Genomic DNA, 15,321 nt, shown 5'->3' on the forward strand with positions numbered 1-15,321 from the left:
CCAGCCTCTCGGGAGGGGTGGAACTACCGAAATGGCGAACGGCAACAGATCGGCCCACCCCTCCGACTGAGGTATGTTCCCGCTGCACCACACCCCGGCAACACCAATGACGAACGGTACAAAGGCCCACCGAGGCTGGAGTGGAACCGGGCCCTAACCAAACCAAAAAAACGCCCCTAACAACCCCCCCTAGGTGCAGAGGTCTTCTGAGAACGCTCAGCGTGACCAACCTGCACCACCCCACAACCCACAAGACGAACGGTCTTGGGGCGAGTGAGGTCGGGGTTAGGGAAGTAGGGAAATAAAAAACAACAAAACAAAACGACCCCAGACCCAAACAGAAAATACCTAAATACACATAAAAAAACAACGATCACGTGAGTCCAGACGGGCTTCTAACCGCCTATCGTTCACTCCTCCAGACACGCCTCTGACTCCCCAAACAACTTATAACCCCTATTCAAAAAAACAAAACATTAGCCCAAACAAGTTTTTTTTTTTTTTTTTTTTTTTTTTTTTTGTGTGTGTGTATTATTTCGCCTGTCCCAGAACACCTGGAGATACGTCACCAGAGAACATTGCATCAAAAACGAAGCACAGGCTTCAACGTCTCCCGCATAAGGCTCCGGATGACAAATAATCGGTTCGGACGCCGAATCTCTGGGGTGATGGAATTATCTGCACCGGTATCGATGGTGCCGCAGCTGGAGCAGCAGGAAGCGGAACGGCTTGCGCTGCAAGCTCCATAACACAGGCGTCTGTTTGTTCAATTTGATTTGCGAGATGCTGTAATTGCTCCGATATTTTCTCCAAGTGTTCTTGAACTCTTTCGGTTGGAACCGCCTCTGCCGCTGGGTCCATTATGGAATGGCCGGGAACTACTGTTATGTGTCGACGCGGGTTGAGGAGCGGACCTGCGTCTGATGGAACCCAGCGCTAAAATAACCAGAAAGCGGTTCCAATAACAAAACAATTTATTTCTTCCACCCTTTGGTGCATAACAAAGTGTATGAACAAAAACAGCGTCAGTCTGGTGGAGTGAAGGCTGGCACGCTCTCCAGCGCCTAAAAGGATCGAGGCCCGGCACTTCTGGACCCACGTTTACCGCCAAACACCCCCCAGGTGGACACAACAAACCAACTCTCTGCGAAGGATAGAAAAGGTGAGGTAAGTCAGCAGCTACAACCAATATCCTTCAAAAGACACACACTATCAGCAACACATTCAGGTCTGTATTTAAGCTTTATGTAAATGAGCAGCTTCTCACAACAGGTGGAGGATCACCAGTCCGCACACCACGGCAGTGAGAAGCGAGCTGCACAATTCTCATCACAACTCAAATATACTGCGTAACAAAATACCAAGTTACTATCAACAATTAGTCAAACAATTAATCACCTCTGATGTGTGCTGACAGCATGTGTCCCTCACCCTTCTTCCTTCACAGGCACGATGTGTCAAACCCAGGCGCGGTCCTCAGCATCTCACAAACGATCATCACAAGGTCGAGTTTCCGGCAATTCTGCTTGAATCACACATGGCTTAAATGCAGAACGCCATCTCATTATCTGCTTCAGCTGAAAGTCTTTAAGGTTGCACGTGAGCACCATCCACAGGTGCTGCACATAACGTTGATGAGGGTGAAGGACTCTTCTGCCAGCACCTTCTCCACAGACAATAAATCAGTTTGCATACCACCTGGAGAGCAAAGAAAAGAAAAGAACACCAAAATGTCCAGCCACACCCCCCCAACACACAACACCGGGAACTTCATCAATATTTTGCCCGGTGAGGAGACGTCATGTCGCTGTCCATGAAGGGAGAAAAAAATTATTATATACAGATATCATAAAATGCATTAAAAATGTAATCCTGTGAAGTAATCCCCATTTTTACTAAATATACCTGTAATCTGAATACGTCTTTTTTTCTGTAACTGTAGCGGAATACAGTGACCTTTTTTGTATGTGTATTCCGTTACTCCCCAAGCCTGTTTACCACATGGTGTCATATTGTTTTGTAAATCCTTGATCCATAAATATATTTTATTAGAGCATATAAAAGCTGCTCAGAAAGATCCAAAGAGGTTGAAGGAGGTTATAAAGACAAAGACAGGACCTACGTAAGGATTAAACAACGAGAAGCCGTGAATTATACGGTTTGAATGCACTAAAACACCACGACACGAAGCGGAGTGGTGTTACTCCGCAAAGGTGTGTTGAGCCCTGAAGAATAATTGGTTTGTTGTTTTTCGCAGTTTCCATTTCAAATTGATTCAACAATGACGTCAGAGCACAATAAGGCTCTTTTTTTCTTAGACCACTGACACATCTGTTCTAGAAGGAACTATTTTTTGGTTTTTGCTTGTTTGTTTGCAAAGTTGGGTATTATATTATTGTTAAACCTTGTCCTTTATAATGATTGTAGAACTCATCTTACTGGAATCAAATCACAGTGAACTCATATTTCACTCAATATTTCCTCGTTCCTTTCATTGATTTGCATGTTTGATGATGGGTGGAACCAACATGTGATAAGGTTCATGAACTGATGAACCACATTCATTCTCTGGTGTATTTACAGAGTGCAAAACTCAACTGTGGATGCTTTTCGGGACAATTTTGAAACTTTATTAGATATACAAAATAACCGTAAGATTCTTATAATTGGTGGAGATTTTAACATTGATTTTTTTCCACCCATTCAAATGCAGGATTCGTTTTTAGATACAGTAGTGTTTAGAATAATAGCATTGCTATGTGACTAAAAAGATTGATCCAGGTTTTGAGTATATTTCTTATTGTTACATGGGAAACAAGGTACCAGTAGATTCAGTCGATTCTCACAAATCCAACAAGACCAAGCATTCATGATATGCACACTCTTAAGGCTATGAAATTGGGCTATTAGGAAAAAAAGTAGAAAAGGGGGTGTTCACAATAATAGTAGCATCTGCTGTTGACGCTACAAAATCAAAACTTTTTCATGATTTCTTCACATCTGCTAGGCATTAATTTTGTTGGTTTGGAACCGAGATTTTGCTCATTTACTAGTGTGCTTGGGATCATTGTCTTGTTGAAACACCCATTTCAAGTGTATGTCCTCACCAGCATAAGGCAACATGACCTCTTCAAGTATTTTGACATATCCAAACTGATCCATGATACCTGGTATGCGATATATAGGCCCAACACCATAGTAGGAGAAACATGCCCATATCATGATGCTTGCACCATGCTGACAGTGTATCATTGTCTTCACTGTGATCTGTGGCTTGAATTCAGAGTTTGGGGGTCGTCTCACAAACTGTCTGCGGCCCTTGGGCCCAAAAAGAACAATTTTACTCTCATCAGTCCACAAAATATTCCTCCATTTCTCTTTGGGCCAGTTGATGTGTTCTTTGGCAAATTGTAACCTCTTCTGCACATGTCTTTTATTTAACAGAGGGACTTTGTGGGGGATTCTTGCAAATAAATTAGCTTCACACAGGTGTTTTCTAACTGTCACAGCAATTACAGGTAACTCCAGACTGTCTTTGATCATCCTGGAGCTGATCAGTGGGTGAGCCTCTGCCATCCTAGTTATTCTTCTATCCATTTTGATGGTTGTTTTCCATTTTCTTCCATGCGTCTCTGTTTTTTTTTTTTTTTTTTTTTGTCCATTTTAAAGCATTGGAGATCATTGTAGATAAACAGCCTATAATTTTTTGCACCTGCATATAGGTTTTCCCCTCTCCAATCAACTTTTTAATCAAACTACGCTGTTCTTCTGAACAACGTCTTGAACGTCCCATTTTCCTCAGGCTTTCAAAGAGAAAAGCATGTTCAACAGGTGCTGGCTTCATCCTTAAATAGGGGACACCTGATTCACACCTGTTTGTTCCACAGAATTGATGAACTCACTGACTGAATGCCACACTACTATTATTGTGAACACCCACTTTTCTACTTTTTTTTTTTTTTTTTACTAATAGCCCAATTTGCATATCATGAATGCTTGGTCTTGTTGGATTTGTGAAAATCTACTGAATCTACTAGTACCTTGTTTCCCATGTAACAATAAGAAATATACTCAAAACCTGGATTAATCTTTTTAGTCACATAGCACTACTATTATTCGGAACACTACTGTACATTATTTGTACGGTTCCTTTTCCCCCTGATTTCACATCCAGTCAGGATCATCTCTTCTTGTGCCACATTAATTGACAATATCATCAGACATGAAATCGAGCACATTGTTCAAAGTGGTTTCTTGATAAATGACATCAGTTTTTACTTTCTTTGGTTTACAGCCAACAAAATACGAGATCTTAAATCAGCCACATACTTCAGAGTCAGAAGTGAGAAAACAATTCAGGAATTCAGAGGTGAACTTTTAAAGCAAGACGGGTCTGGAGTTTATGTCGCTGATGTGAATGAAGTTCTTAGTTACTAACTTTGTTAAGTTCGTATCTTTGGTGCTTTTGAAATTGAGTAATCAATAAAGTAACTAAGTTACTTTTTCAAGGAGTAATCACTAATCAGTAAATGGATTACTTTTTCAAAGTAACTTTGACAACACTGTTTACACAGTTAGTGAACATGATGACATCATGACACCATCTGACATGCTTCCAAAAAAAGGTCACTGCTTTGCTCCATTGCATCGCTTATTTCACTGTGTGTTGTTTGTGGACTGGTTCATCCTGAGTCGCTCTTCGATCTTTCTTTACTATCCCAGTGTTTGTTTATAACATTGAACATTTTAAAATCACTTCTCCTTTATTAGTACTGAAACACTCCTCTTACTGGAATCATCTCATGTTTCACACCGTATTTCCTCGTTCCCTTCGTTGAGCATCATGTTTGATGATGGGTGTAACCAATATGTGACGAGGTGCAAGACCCGATGAACCACATTTTCTGGAGATCTTTCAGTCCGTGAACAGCACATGATCAGTGCTACATTATTTCAGAGCACAGACTGCTTGAAGTGAAGCTGTTTGATGCTCACTGAGGAGAAATGGCACAAGGAGGAATCCAGCTGGACCAAGAAGCACTTTACTGTCCGATCTGTCTGGATCTACTGAAGGACCCAGTGACTATTCCCTGTGGACACAGTTACTGCATGAACTGCATCAAGAACGGCTGGGATGGAGAGGATCAGAAGAACATCAGCAGCTGTCCTCAGTGTCGGCAGACTTTCACAGTGAGGCCTGTCCTGGTGAAAACCACCATGTTAGCACACTTAGTGGAGGAGTTGAAGAAAGTTGGACTCCAAGCTGCTCCTGCTGATCACTGCTACGCTGGACCTGAAGCTGTTTCCTGTGATTTGTGCACTGGGAGAAAACTAAAAGCCTTCAAGTCCTGTCTGGTGTGTTTGGTCTCTTATTGTGAGAAACACCTCCAGCCTCACTATGATATCAGTCCGTTAAAGAAACACAAGTTGGTGGAGCCCTTAAAGAACCTCCAGCATAACATCTGCATTTATCACAACGAGGTGATGAAGATTTATCTCTGCTCTTTGGATGAACATAAAGGTCACGACACGGTGTCAGCTGCTGCAGAAAGGACCAAGAGGCAGAGAGAGGTCGAGGTGAGACGACAGCAAATCCAGCAGAGAATCCAGATCAGAGGTGAGGAGGTGAAGGTGCTCCAGCGAGAGGTGGAGGCCATCAGTCATTCTGCTGAAAAAGCACTGGGTGACAGTGAGAAGATGTTCACAGATCTGATCCAACTCCTTGACAAAAGAAGATCTGATGTGAAGCAGCAGATCAGGTCTCAGCAGAAAATCGAAACGAGTCAAGTCCAAGATCTTCAGGAGAAGCTGGAGGAGGAGATCAGTGATATGAGGAGGAAAGATACTGAGCTTCATCAGCTTTCACAGTCAGAGGATCACAACCAGTTTCTCCAAAAATACCCCTCACTGACACGCCTCCCTGAAGCTATAGACTCACCCAGAATCCAAACACGTCCTCTGAGGTACTTTGAGGATGTGACGACGGCCGTGTCAAAGGTCAAAGTCAAGCTACAGGACATTCTGAGTGAGGAACAGATGCAGATCTCACGTGCACAGACTGAAGTGGATGTTTTACTGCCAGAAGCAGAACCAAAACTCAGAACTGATTTCTTCAAATATTCATGTAAAATCGCACTGGATCCAAATACAGCAAACAAACATCTGATATTATCTGAAGAAAACAGAAAAATAAAACCTGTGATTCAGGAACAGTCTTATTCTGATCATCCAGATAGATTTACTTATTGGTCTCAGGTCCTGAGCAGAGAGAGTCTGAGTGGACGTTGTTACTGGGAGGTGGAGTGGAACGGGAAGGGAGTTTATGTTGCAGTTACATACAAGAATATTAAGAGAACAGGATCTGAGAGAGAATGTGGATTTGGTAACAATCAGATATCCTGGGTGTTAAATTATTATGACGGTAGTTATTATTTCAGACATAACAGTATCCAGACTCCAGTCTCAGGTCCTCCGTCGTGCAGACTCGGAGTGTATCTGGATCACAGAGCAGGTCTTCTGTCCTTCTACAGCGTCTCTAAAACCATGACTCTCCTCCACAGAGTCCAGACCACATTCACTCAGCCGCTCCATGTTGGACTTTGGGTTTATAATCATGGAGACACTGCTGAGATCTGTGAGCCCAAATAGAGGAAATACATTTCAAATCAAACAAAGACTGATGACACCAAACAATACAACACTGAAACTAAACACTGACAATATTCGCACCAAACCAAATACAACACAATTTATATTTTTATTTCCATCAGCTTTTTCTCAAAAAAATGCACAATGAAATATGATGTCATCAGCTTCAGATTTATTTAAAACTTTTAATCGTCATCACGTTGTGGCAGCTGTCAGATGATCCTGCAGCTGAGGAGGCAGAAAGTCTCCAACAACAGCATTAAACTTTCCTGATTCTTTGCTGTTTTACACTAATTCATACTTTATGTAAATGTTACTGATAGCAACCGCTTTGCTCAATCAACTAGTTGACAGACTTTCTTTGTCACGTCATTATGTTGTTCATAAAATATAATTTTTCTGTCATTTAATGAGAAATCGCTTCAGTCTAATGCACTGTTATAAAAATGTTTTACTTGAGTGTAATAATTATCCATAATATTGCTCTGGTGTGTCGTGGACCTTGTGTCATGACTGATTTGATTGTTTGGTTTTCCTGTTTTTATCCCCCATTGGACGAAAACCCTGTCTGTCTGTCTGTCTGTCTGTCTGTCCCCAAAAGGGTATAATCATTCTGAAATCAAGTCTTCTCACAATTTTAAGAGGAATTTAGTGAAATTTGGCACAAGTCCTTGTTATAGGTTGGTAATATGGATATTATCATATAGTTTGACTTAACGAGCATCACAGAAAATTCCTTTTCATTTGTTTTTGTCAGTGCAGAGTCTGAGTCAACAGGTTAATTTTGAACAAGAAACATGTAAAATTTCTTTACTAAAATTAGATAATTTTACAGTTTTTTTTTCTTGAAGTGCAAATAGCTGATGTGTGTTGACAAAAAAAAACGTTATCAGAATGTGCAAAGAACTTGTACTAAAGCAACATTTGCCAGTGGGGGATATTGTGCTCTCAGCTCACTCTTGTTTTGTTTGTGTCGTTGTTTCCTGAGAGTCCGTTGCTTTTTCTAATGTGCTCTTCGCTGAGGTCACCTGACTCTTAAAGAATGTCGTCGGGCCGAGAGAGATTTTTTTTTTTTCCAGTTTGTTTTAGTTTGCATTCATACATATACAGTATAGTTGTGTTGTTTTCCTTTCTTTTTCTTTTTTGTGAAAGTGAGCATTGTGTGGCTCTGACACACTGTTTGATCTCCTCACATATTTGCTACAATGAAGAATATTTTTGTCCTGGATCAATGATCAACCTCCTACTAAAGCTAATTAATGTTGGATATAATTATGGAACACTTGCTTTACTCTTCAAATGGACACTTTATGAGGATCTCGACCCCATATCTCCAGTTTTTGAACTCTTCAGAGACTTCAGTATGTTCGAGTTTTACTCTGGACTAACTTTTGGTCTCCACATTTTCCACCTTATTTATTTGAACTGTTTAGTATTTTAATGGATATGAGCCTTTATAATGTGCTGTGCTGGGATTTTTTTCTGTTAGTTTGTTGATGGCTGGTCATAAAAAGTAAAGAAAAAAAACACAAATTTAATCAATATATGTATAAATTTAATAAAAGACAAACCTGTAACTCCTTTAGACTTGTCACTGTGGTCCTGGTGGCTTCCCTCACTTGTGTCCTTCTTGCAGTCACTCAATTTTGAGTATTTCTTCAGCCAGATTGACCACATGGTGTCATATTGTTTTGTAAATCCTTGATCCATAAATATATTTTATTAGAGCATATAAAAGCTGCTCAGAAAGATCCAAAGAGGTTGAAGGAGGTTATAAAGACGAAGGCAGGACATGTGTGTGCAGTGTTTGACGTAAATGGGATTGAAAACCTTCAATTTTGACCTTTAACCTCAATGACCTTGATAGAATTGACTCATGGTAAAACAAACCTTAAAGTGCAGTTTGGGGGTGCTGTGTTACCAGTCAGTTTATGCTCCTGTCCTCACTTATGTCCATGAACTTTGGGTACTGAATGAAAGAAAAAGGTCAGAAACGAGGTTCCTTCATCGGGTATCTGGGCTTAACTCCTGGACACCATGAGAAACTCCAATAGTCTACTCAGAGTAGAGCCGCTGCTTCTTGATATCTGTAGGTGCCAGCTAATGTGTCAGTGTTAATTTAACACCGAGTGCTGTCAGTGTCCAGCGTCTCTTCCAAAGTGTGTCGTTCTTTTAAAGTCTAAGTAAAAATATAGCCAGCAACACTCAAGTGTCCTTCTTAATGAAGGTTTTAATGACTCACGGCAAGGCGACAGAATCAGGAGCACAGATTTCTGCTGCTTTGAAGGTCCCATGTGAACAGTGGTCTCCATAATCTGCAAAAGGAAGTAGTTTGGGTCCACCAGGACTCTTTCTAGAGCTGGCCACCCGTCTAAACTGAGTAATCAGTGGAGAAGAATCTTAGTCAGGGAGGTGACCAAGAACACAATCGTCATTCTATCAGAGATCCAGCATTCCTCTGTGGAGAGAGGAGAATCTTCCAGAAGGACAACATTCTCTGCAGCTCCTTATTGGACTTGGGGTTTATAATCATGAAGACACTCGTGAGATCTGTGAGCTCAAATAGAGGGATTTAATTTCAAATCAAAAAGTCAGATGACAACAAATGATACAACACTGTTTCTTTAAATCACACTATAAATGTCACATTATAAATCATTATAATCACATCAGGGCAGCACGGTGGTTTAGTGGTTAGCACCGTTGCCTCACAGCGACAAGGTCATGGGTTCGATTCCCAACTGTGTGTGTATAATCACATTATAAAAATGGAAATACAAAACTGTGGAATTGGAAACTCATGTTGGAGGAGGTTGGTGCTCTACGAGTGCGGTGCTCTAGATTGGAGTTGTGCCAGCAAGGAAATCTGGCGTAAAAAACATTTGCCAAATTAATAAGCAGGACTTTTCAGACCTGCTTGTAGGAACCCTGAGCAAAGGGGGAGGGGTCAAAATACATTATGAACACTGATCAGATTTTAAAATGTTTCAACACTGGCAGAGTTGAAATAACTCTGAGTGTTAAATTACTGAGACGTTGAAAAGTGTTAAAAAAAGCGTTCAAGAATGGACAGATTAAGACATTTATCAATTGTGAACTTTAACACTGTCAGTGTTCATCTAACACTGGTGGTTTTACTGTGCATAAGTATATTTTTCAACACATTATAAATCCCGTCACTCGCAAATGAAGGCACTCAGCTCATGCTAACGTTAGGTAATTGGTAAATTGTGATGCTGTCATCCTTATTTTAGTAACGTTTTAAACTTTATGTTTGCTTGGTGCTGGTTTTGCATTAGTTGACTGTTTAAAGTGACTTAATGTTTTGCTTGAATTCACTGACAAAATTAATTTCCCAGTCACACTATGACGGATCAAGAAAACCTACTGATTCTGTATGTCCGTGTTTTGTTTTTGTCCACTAAAAATAATTTTCCCATCCACAAAATGCACACGTTTGTCAGCTGATGTCAGCCAAGTCCGTCTGAAAGTTTTGGTGCCTTCAAAACTTTCAGATGGATATCAGGTGGAGAACGTTTCCACTTTTTTGCAGTTTTGTCCTCTGCATGTCATTTCTTTTTCCTGCTGTTGTCTGTTCTGTTTATTCTAGCATTCCAAAGAGCCAGAAAGTCTAAACAACAGGGTTAAACTTTTCCTGATTCACTGCATGTTTCACACTATTTCATAATTAATGTAAACGTATGGCGGTCTGCATTATTGACATTATTTTACTGTGTTTTTATAATAACTCATTAACAAAATAACCTGATGTAACCTGATTCTAATTAACTGTTTATGTTCTAAAAGTATTTTTATAAAGTATAATAATTGTACAAAATATTCCGCCGGTTGGTTGTTTGTGACTGTTGCTCCTGAGAGCTCATTTGCTTGCTCTGATGTGCTCTTCCATGAGGTCACCTGATAATTAAAGAATTATGATTTTTTATTTTTTTTTATTTTTTTTAGTTTCTTTTGAGTTTGCGATCTTTCTTGAGTGTGTCTGAAGTGACATTTCTGAACCATGAAAATGGAAAGTCAGAGTTTGTCTATTTCTAAGACAGCTAGAAAATTAATATTATTATTGTTTTTTATTTATTTATTTTACTGTGTTGGCCATAAATGAGAAAGCTAAAGGTTTTAATTTATCAAAACTGGTTCACAGTGTTTCATCCATGTTTTTCCCCCGAAAAATGAAATAAGTAAATAATTGCATGGCAAGATGCATTTCAAGAGTGTTTAACTGCAGTCCAGGGGACGTGTCAGCACAAGCAGACACAGCTACAGTTTGTTGCCACCACAGTCATCACAATCCCTGACAAAGACTTCTGCACGCCTGTCTGTGCCACTTTTTGTGCACATCCCTCCGAATGTGTCATGTTTGAGTGCAGCTGCGTGTGTATTACTGCGTAGGTGTTGACACCTTTCCAAGCCACTTGCGATGACGAGGTAGCACTAAAGCATGGTGACAGGTGTGCAGACAGATGTTATATCGGTTCTGCATCAAGCCAGCATTTACCTGCCACTTTCAGTTTTCTGCTGTAAGTGAGGAAAACAGGAGCAAGCAGAGCATTTCACGGCCACATGCGACAATACATAGAGGGACAGAAACGTGTGGTCATGATGGGAAAAACATCTGAAACGCAGCTTGAAACAGGACACTTGAGTTTTACTTCAAACCCAACCATATGGCATGCCCATCCACTACAATTATTGTGCTGCTTTCAGCACACAGCTGATTGGTTCATCTGATCAGTTTGCAAATGGTTGAAAAGTAGCCAAGAAAAATAAGCATTTTCATCCACTTTATTCTTTACAGCACAAGGGATTGCAAATTCTTGCAGTTGTATATAATGAGGGGTGATCTGAGAAATTTTGAGCTTGATGCAGACAAAGTCGGGCGTCATTCTCCATCATTTGCATTCTGAGAAACCAAGATTTCTCGAGAATGTGTGACGTTTTGACTCAGTGGGTGCAATGTTGAAAAATCCCCTACATTTTCTGAGTTTAAAGCACTTTGAGAGTTTGCATCAGATTGTAAAGAGTTGATATAAATGCAGCCCATTTATACCATTTAATATACACTCAACAAAAATATAAACGCAACACTTTTGGTTTTGCTCCCATTTTGTATGAGATGAACTCAAAGATCTAAAACTTTTTCCACATACACAATATCACCATTTCCCTCAAATATTGTTCACAAACCAGTCTAAATCTGTGATAGTGAGCACTTCTCCTTTGCTGAGATAATCCATCCAACCTCACAGGTGTGCCATACCAAGATGCTGATTAGACACCATGATTAGTGCACAGGTGTGCCTTAGACTGCCCACAATAAAAGGCCACTCTGAAAGGTGCAGTTTTATCACACAGCACAATGCCACAGATGTCGCAAGATTTGAGGGAGCGTGCAATTGGCATGCTGACAGCAGGAATGTCAACCAGAGCTGTTGCTCGTGTATTAAATGTTCATTTCTCTACCATAAGCCGTCTCCAAAGGCGTTTCAGAGAATTTGGCAGTACATCCAACCAGCCTCACAACCGCAGACCACGTGTAACCACACCAGCCCAGGACCTCCACATCCAGCATGTTCGCCTCCAAGATCGTCTGAGACCAGCCACTCGGACAGCTGCTGAAACAACTGGTTTGCATAACCAAAGAATTTCTGCACAAACTGTCAGAAACCGTCTCAGGGAAGCTCATCTGCATGCTCGTCGTCCTCATCGGGGTCTCGACCTGACTCCAGTTCGTCATTGTAACCGACTTGAGTGGGCAAATGCTCACATTCGCTGGCGTTTGGCACATTGGAGAGGTGTTCTCTTCATGAATGAATCCGGGTTCACACTGTCCAGGGCAGATGGCAGACAGCGTGTGTGGCGTCGTGTGGGTGAGCGGTTTTCTGATGTCAGAATGGTGGATCGAGTGGCCCATGGTGGCGGTGGGGTTATGGTATGGGCAGGCAAAACCAAAAGTGTTGCGTTTATATTTTTGTTGAGTGTATATATATATATATATATATATATATATATATATATATATATATATATATATATATATATATATATATATATATAGTCATAAAGCTAATAAAGATCATCCGGAAAAAGGCAAACCTTTAAACTGGGCTTTGAGCTTTACTAAACATTAAAGGTGAATAGGACACCTGTCCTGATGAAGCTTATCACTTTGGCTGTTTTTGTTTATTTATCCGTTATTGTAATCAGTGTTAATTGTTTTTGATTAAAATTTGCAGAATGAGTATGAGGACTCAAAAATAGGTGAATAATTAATCAATCATTAATTGCTCTTCATTAACCTTCAGATCAGGGATACACATAATGTTTTGAACACCATAAGTATTATTTATTTATCTGTTTATTTCTTGCAAGATTATGCATCAGAATCTACCTGTGTGTTTTGAATATTGTTAAATACGTGTATTCAAATTTGCTGAAGCTTTTCTTTACCAGTGCAGTGCAACATTGCACACGTTTCTTGTCATGTCTCCATTCGCACCCTTTTCTATCTGGATTACCGTCAGCACTCGTGGGATTAGTGCAGCTGCAGGAACACTTCTGCAAGAAACATGAGGCTTCCAAAGACGAATAATACAAATTGAAAGGGAAGGTAGCTCTGAATTATGAAGCAGATGAAAGTAAATTGTTTGCAGAATGTGAATCAATAATGAATACCACCTTTTGAAGTGCTAAAAAGTGAGCTAGAACTTGATAGGTCCTGCTCAGCTCAATTATTCAGCAGTGGTGCACGCCCTACAATAGCTGAAAGAAAATGCCGTTTGAGCTTATTATTCACCAGGAAAGACTGGAGCACCTTGCAGTGTGTTGGTTTTGTCAGTGGTGCATGAAAATTCATTCATTTTCAAACACAATCAATTTGTGCAGTATTATTAAAATCCCCTCGTGCTTTTTCCTGAGTCACATCGAGCAGCATGGAGCAGCCGTGTGGTCTTACTCAGTGTGGAGCCTGGCAGATATGCCGCTTCACTGAGATTGTCTGTGCCAGTGCCTCAGGAGAAGCAATAGTTTATCTTGTAACGGGGACCTAACGTGCAGTCACGTACTGGAAGTCCAAATTCACCTCAGTATTGAGTTTTCAAGCTCTGCTGACAAATGTTGCCTCACTTTGTACTGTGAGGTGAATTCATCACCGCCACTGAAGGAAGAATTAAAGACTATTATTTGGTGCTTATCAAATTTATAGCAGGCAGTTATTGGCATTGTTCTGCAGGGTGTGCTCAAGTGGTATAACATCATCTTACGCTGCAGTTTCTCTCCAATGGATGTTTTCTCAAACCATGGAAGACACTTCACATTGTCATCACATTCCCTGTTTGTTAGTTCAGCAAAAACAAGCGGGCTGGCGTGAGCGGGGTACACCCTGGACAAAAAAACACATTCACACTCGCGGTTATCGCTCTGATCACTTTAGAGTCACAAATGCACTTAACCCACATCTTTGGAGGTGGAAAGAAATCTGTGGACCGGAAGGGAACCTACACAAAAATGGGGAAAATATGTAAAATACACACAGAAAGGATCAGTTTGGATTCAAACCAAGGGTCTAGTTGTGAGGCAGCAGTGCTCACCACCAATCTACTGGTGCACAGTTTCAGTTGTGGACATACGTTTACATACATCTAACTCAGACTAACTCAAGTAACATGTACGAGCAATCATCAATTCAATATTTTCATTGAATTTTACTCTCTCTTTATTAGTAAAAAAGTAAAAACCCTTTGTCTGTTCCCTTGTTTTCACTCAGGGTCACCACAGCAGATCCTAGTTGGATCTGCATGTTGATTTGGCACAAATTCTACACGGGATGCCCTTCCTGATGCAGCTCCACATTACGTCGAGAAATGTGGCAGGGGTGGGGTTTGAACTTTAAATCATTCAAACTCATAATACCTTACTGCAAATATTCAGTTTTATCAAACAATGCATATGTTCAGTCAGACTGTCGACTTTATTTGCATATAAAGTAATTTTTAAAAAACAGTTGCAAGCTAGATTTGATTTTTCTATCAAAAGAAGAACAAGAATTTATTTCGACACCACTTTCAAGTAGAAAAAAAAGACAAAATGCTCTGCATAATAAAACACCAACACAACAATAAAACAAAATGTTGTATCCTTAAGAACATTTAAAATGAAAACATCAAATGCAAATAAAACATACCAACCAGTCAATGTAATTAAAAAGGATAAACCCCTAAAACTAATTACAGACTGCAGAAAATAAATGTTTTTAGATTTTGTACATGTTACTCGTACATGTTACTTGAGTTAGTCTGCCATCCCCTCATTACCCCATCCCAGTAGAGACGGTGCCTGCTCCAAGACCACCAATAACCAGCAAAAATCTATTTAAGCATAAAAATTCAAAAAGAAAAAATAATATGAATTAAATGTGGTCTATTAAACATTAGGTCTCTCTCTTCTAAGTCCCTGTTAGTAAATGATATAATAATTGATCAACATATTGATTTATTCTGCCTTACAGAAACCTGGTTACAGCAGGATCAATATGTTAGTTTAAATGAGTCAACACCCCCGAGTCACACTAACTGCCAGAACGCTCGTAGCACGGGCCGAGGCGGAGGATTAGCAGCAATCTTCCATTCCAGCTTATTAATTAATCAAAAACCCAGA

At 40.2% G+C, this 15,321-nt stretch overlaps 2 protein-coding genes across 2 annotated transcripts in view; both read left to right on the top strand.

Moving 5' to 3' along the window:
• Positions 1–15,321, top strand: part of otofa (otoferlin a) — a 243,711-nt gene that overhangs the window by 120,362 nt on the left and 108,028 nt on the right. The gene's annotated exons all lie outside the window — the stretch shown is intronic.
• LOC117502584 (tripartite motif-containing protein 16-like) lies at positions 4,894–8,184 on the top strand. The gene has a single exon (XM_034161629.1). The coding sequence runs from the start codon at positions 5,005–5,007 to the stop codon at positions 6,646–6,648; it is 1,644 nt and encodes a 547-aa protein (XP_034017520.1). The 5' UTR covers positions 4,894–5,004; the 3' UTR covers positions 6,649–8,184.

This window comes from Thalassophryne amazonica, chromosome 21 (assembly GCF_902500255.1).
Source record: "Thalassophryne amazonica chromosome 21, fThaAma1.1, whole genome shotgun sequence".
In the NCBI taxonomy this organism is placed as follows: Eukaryota; Metazoa; Chordata; class Actinopteri; order Batrachoidiformes; family Batrachoididae; genus Thalassophryne; species Thalassophryne amazonica.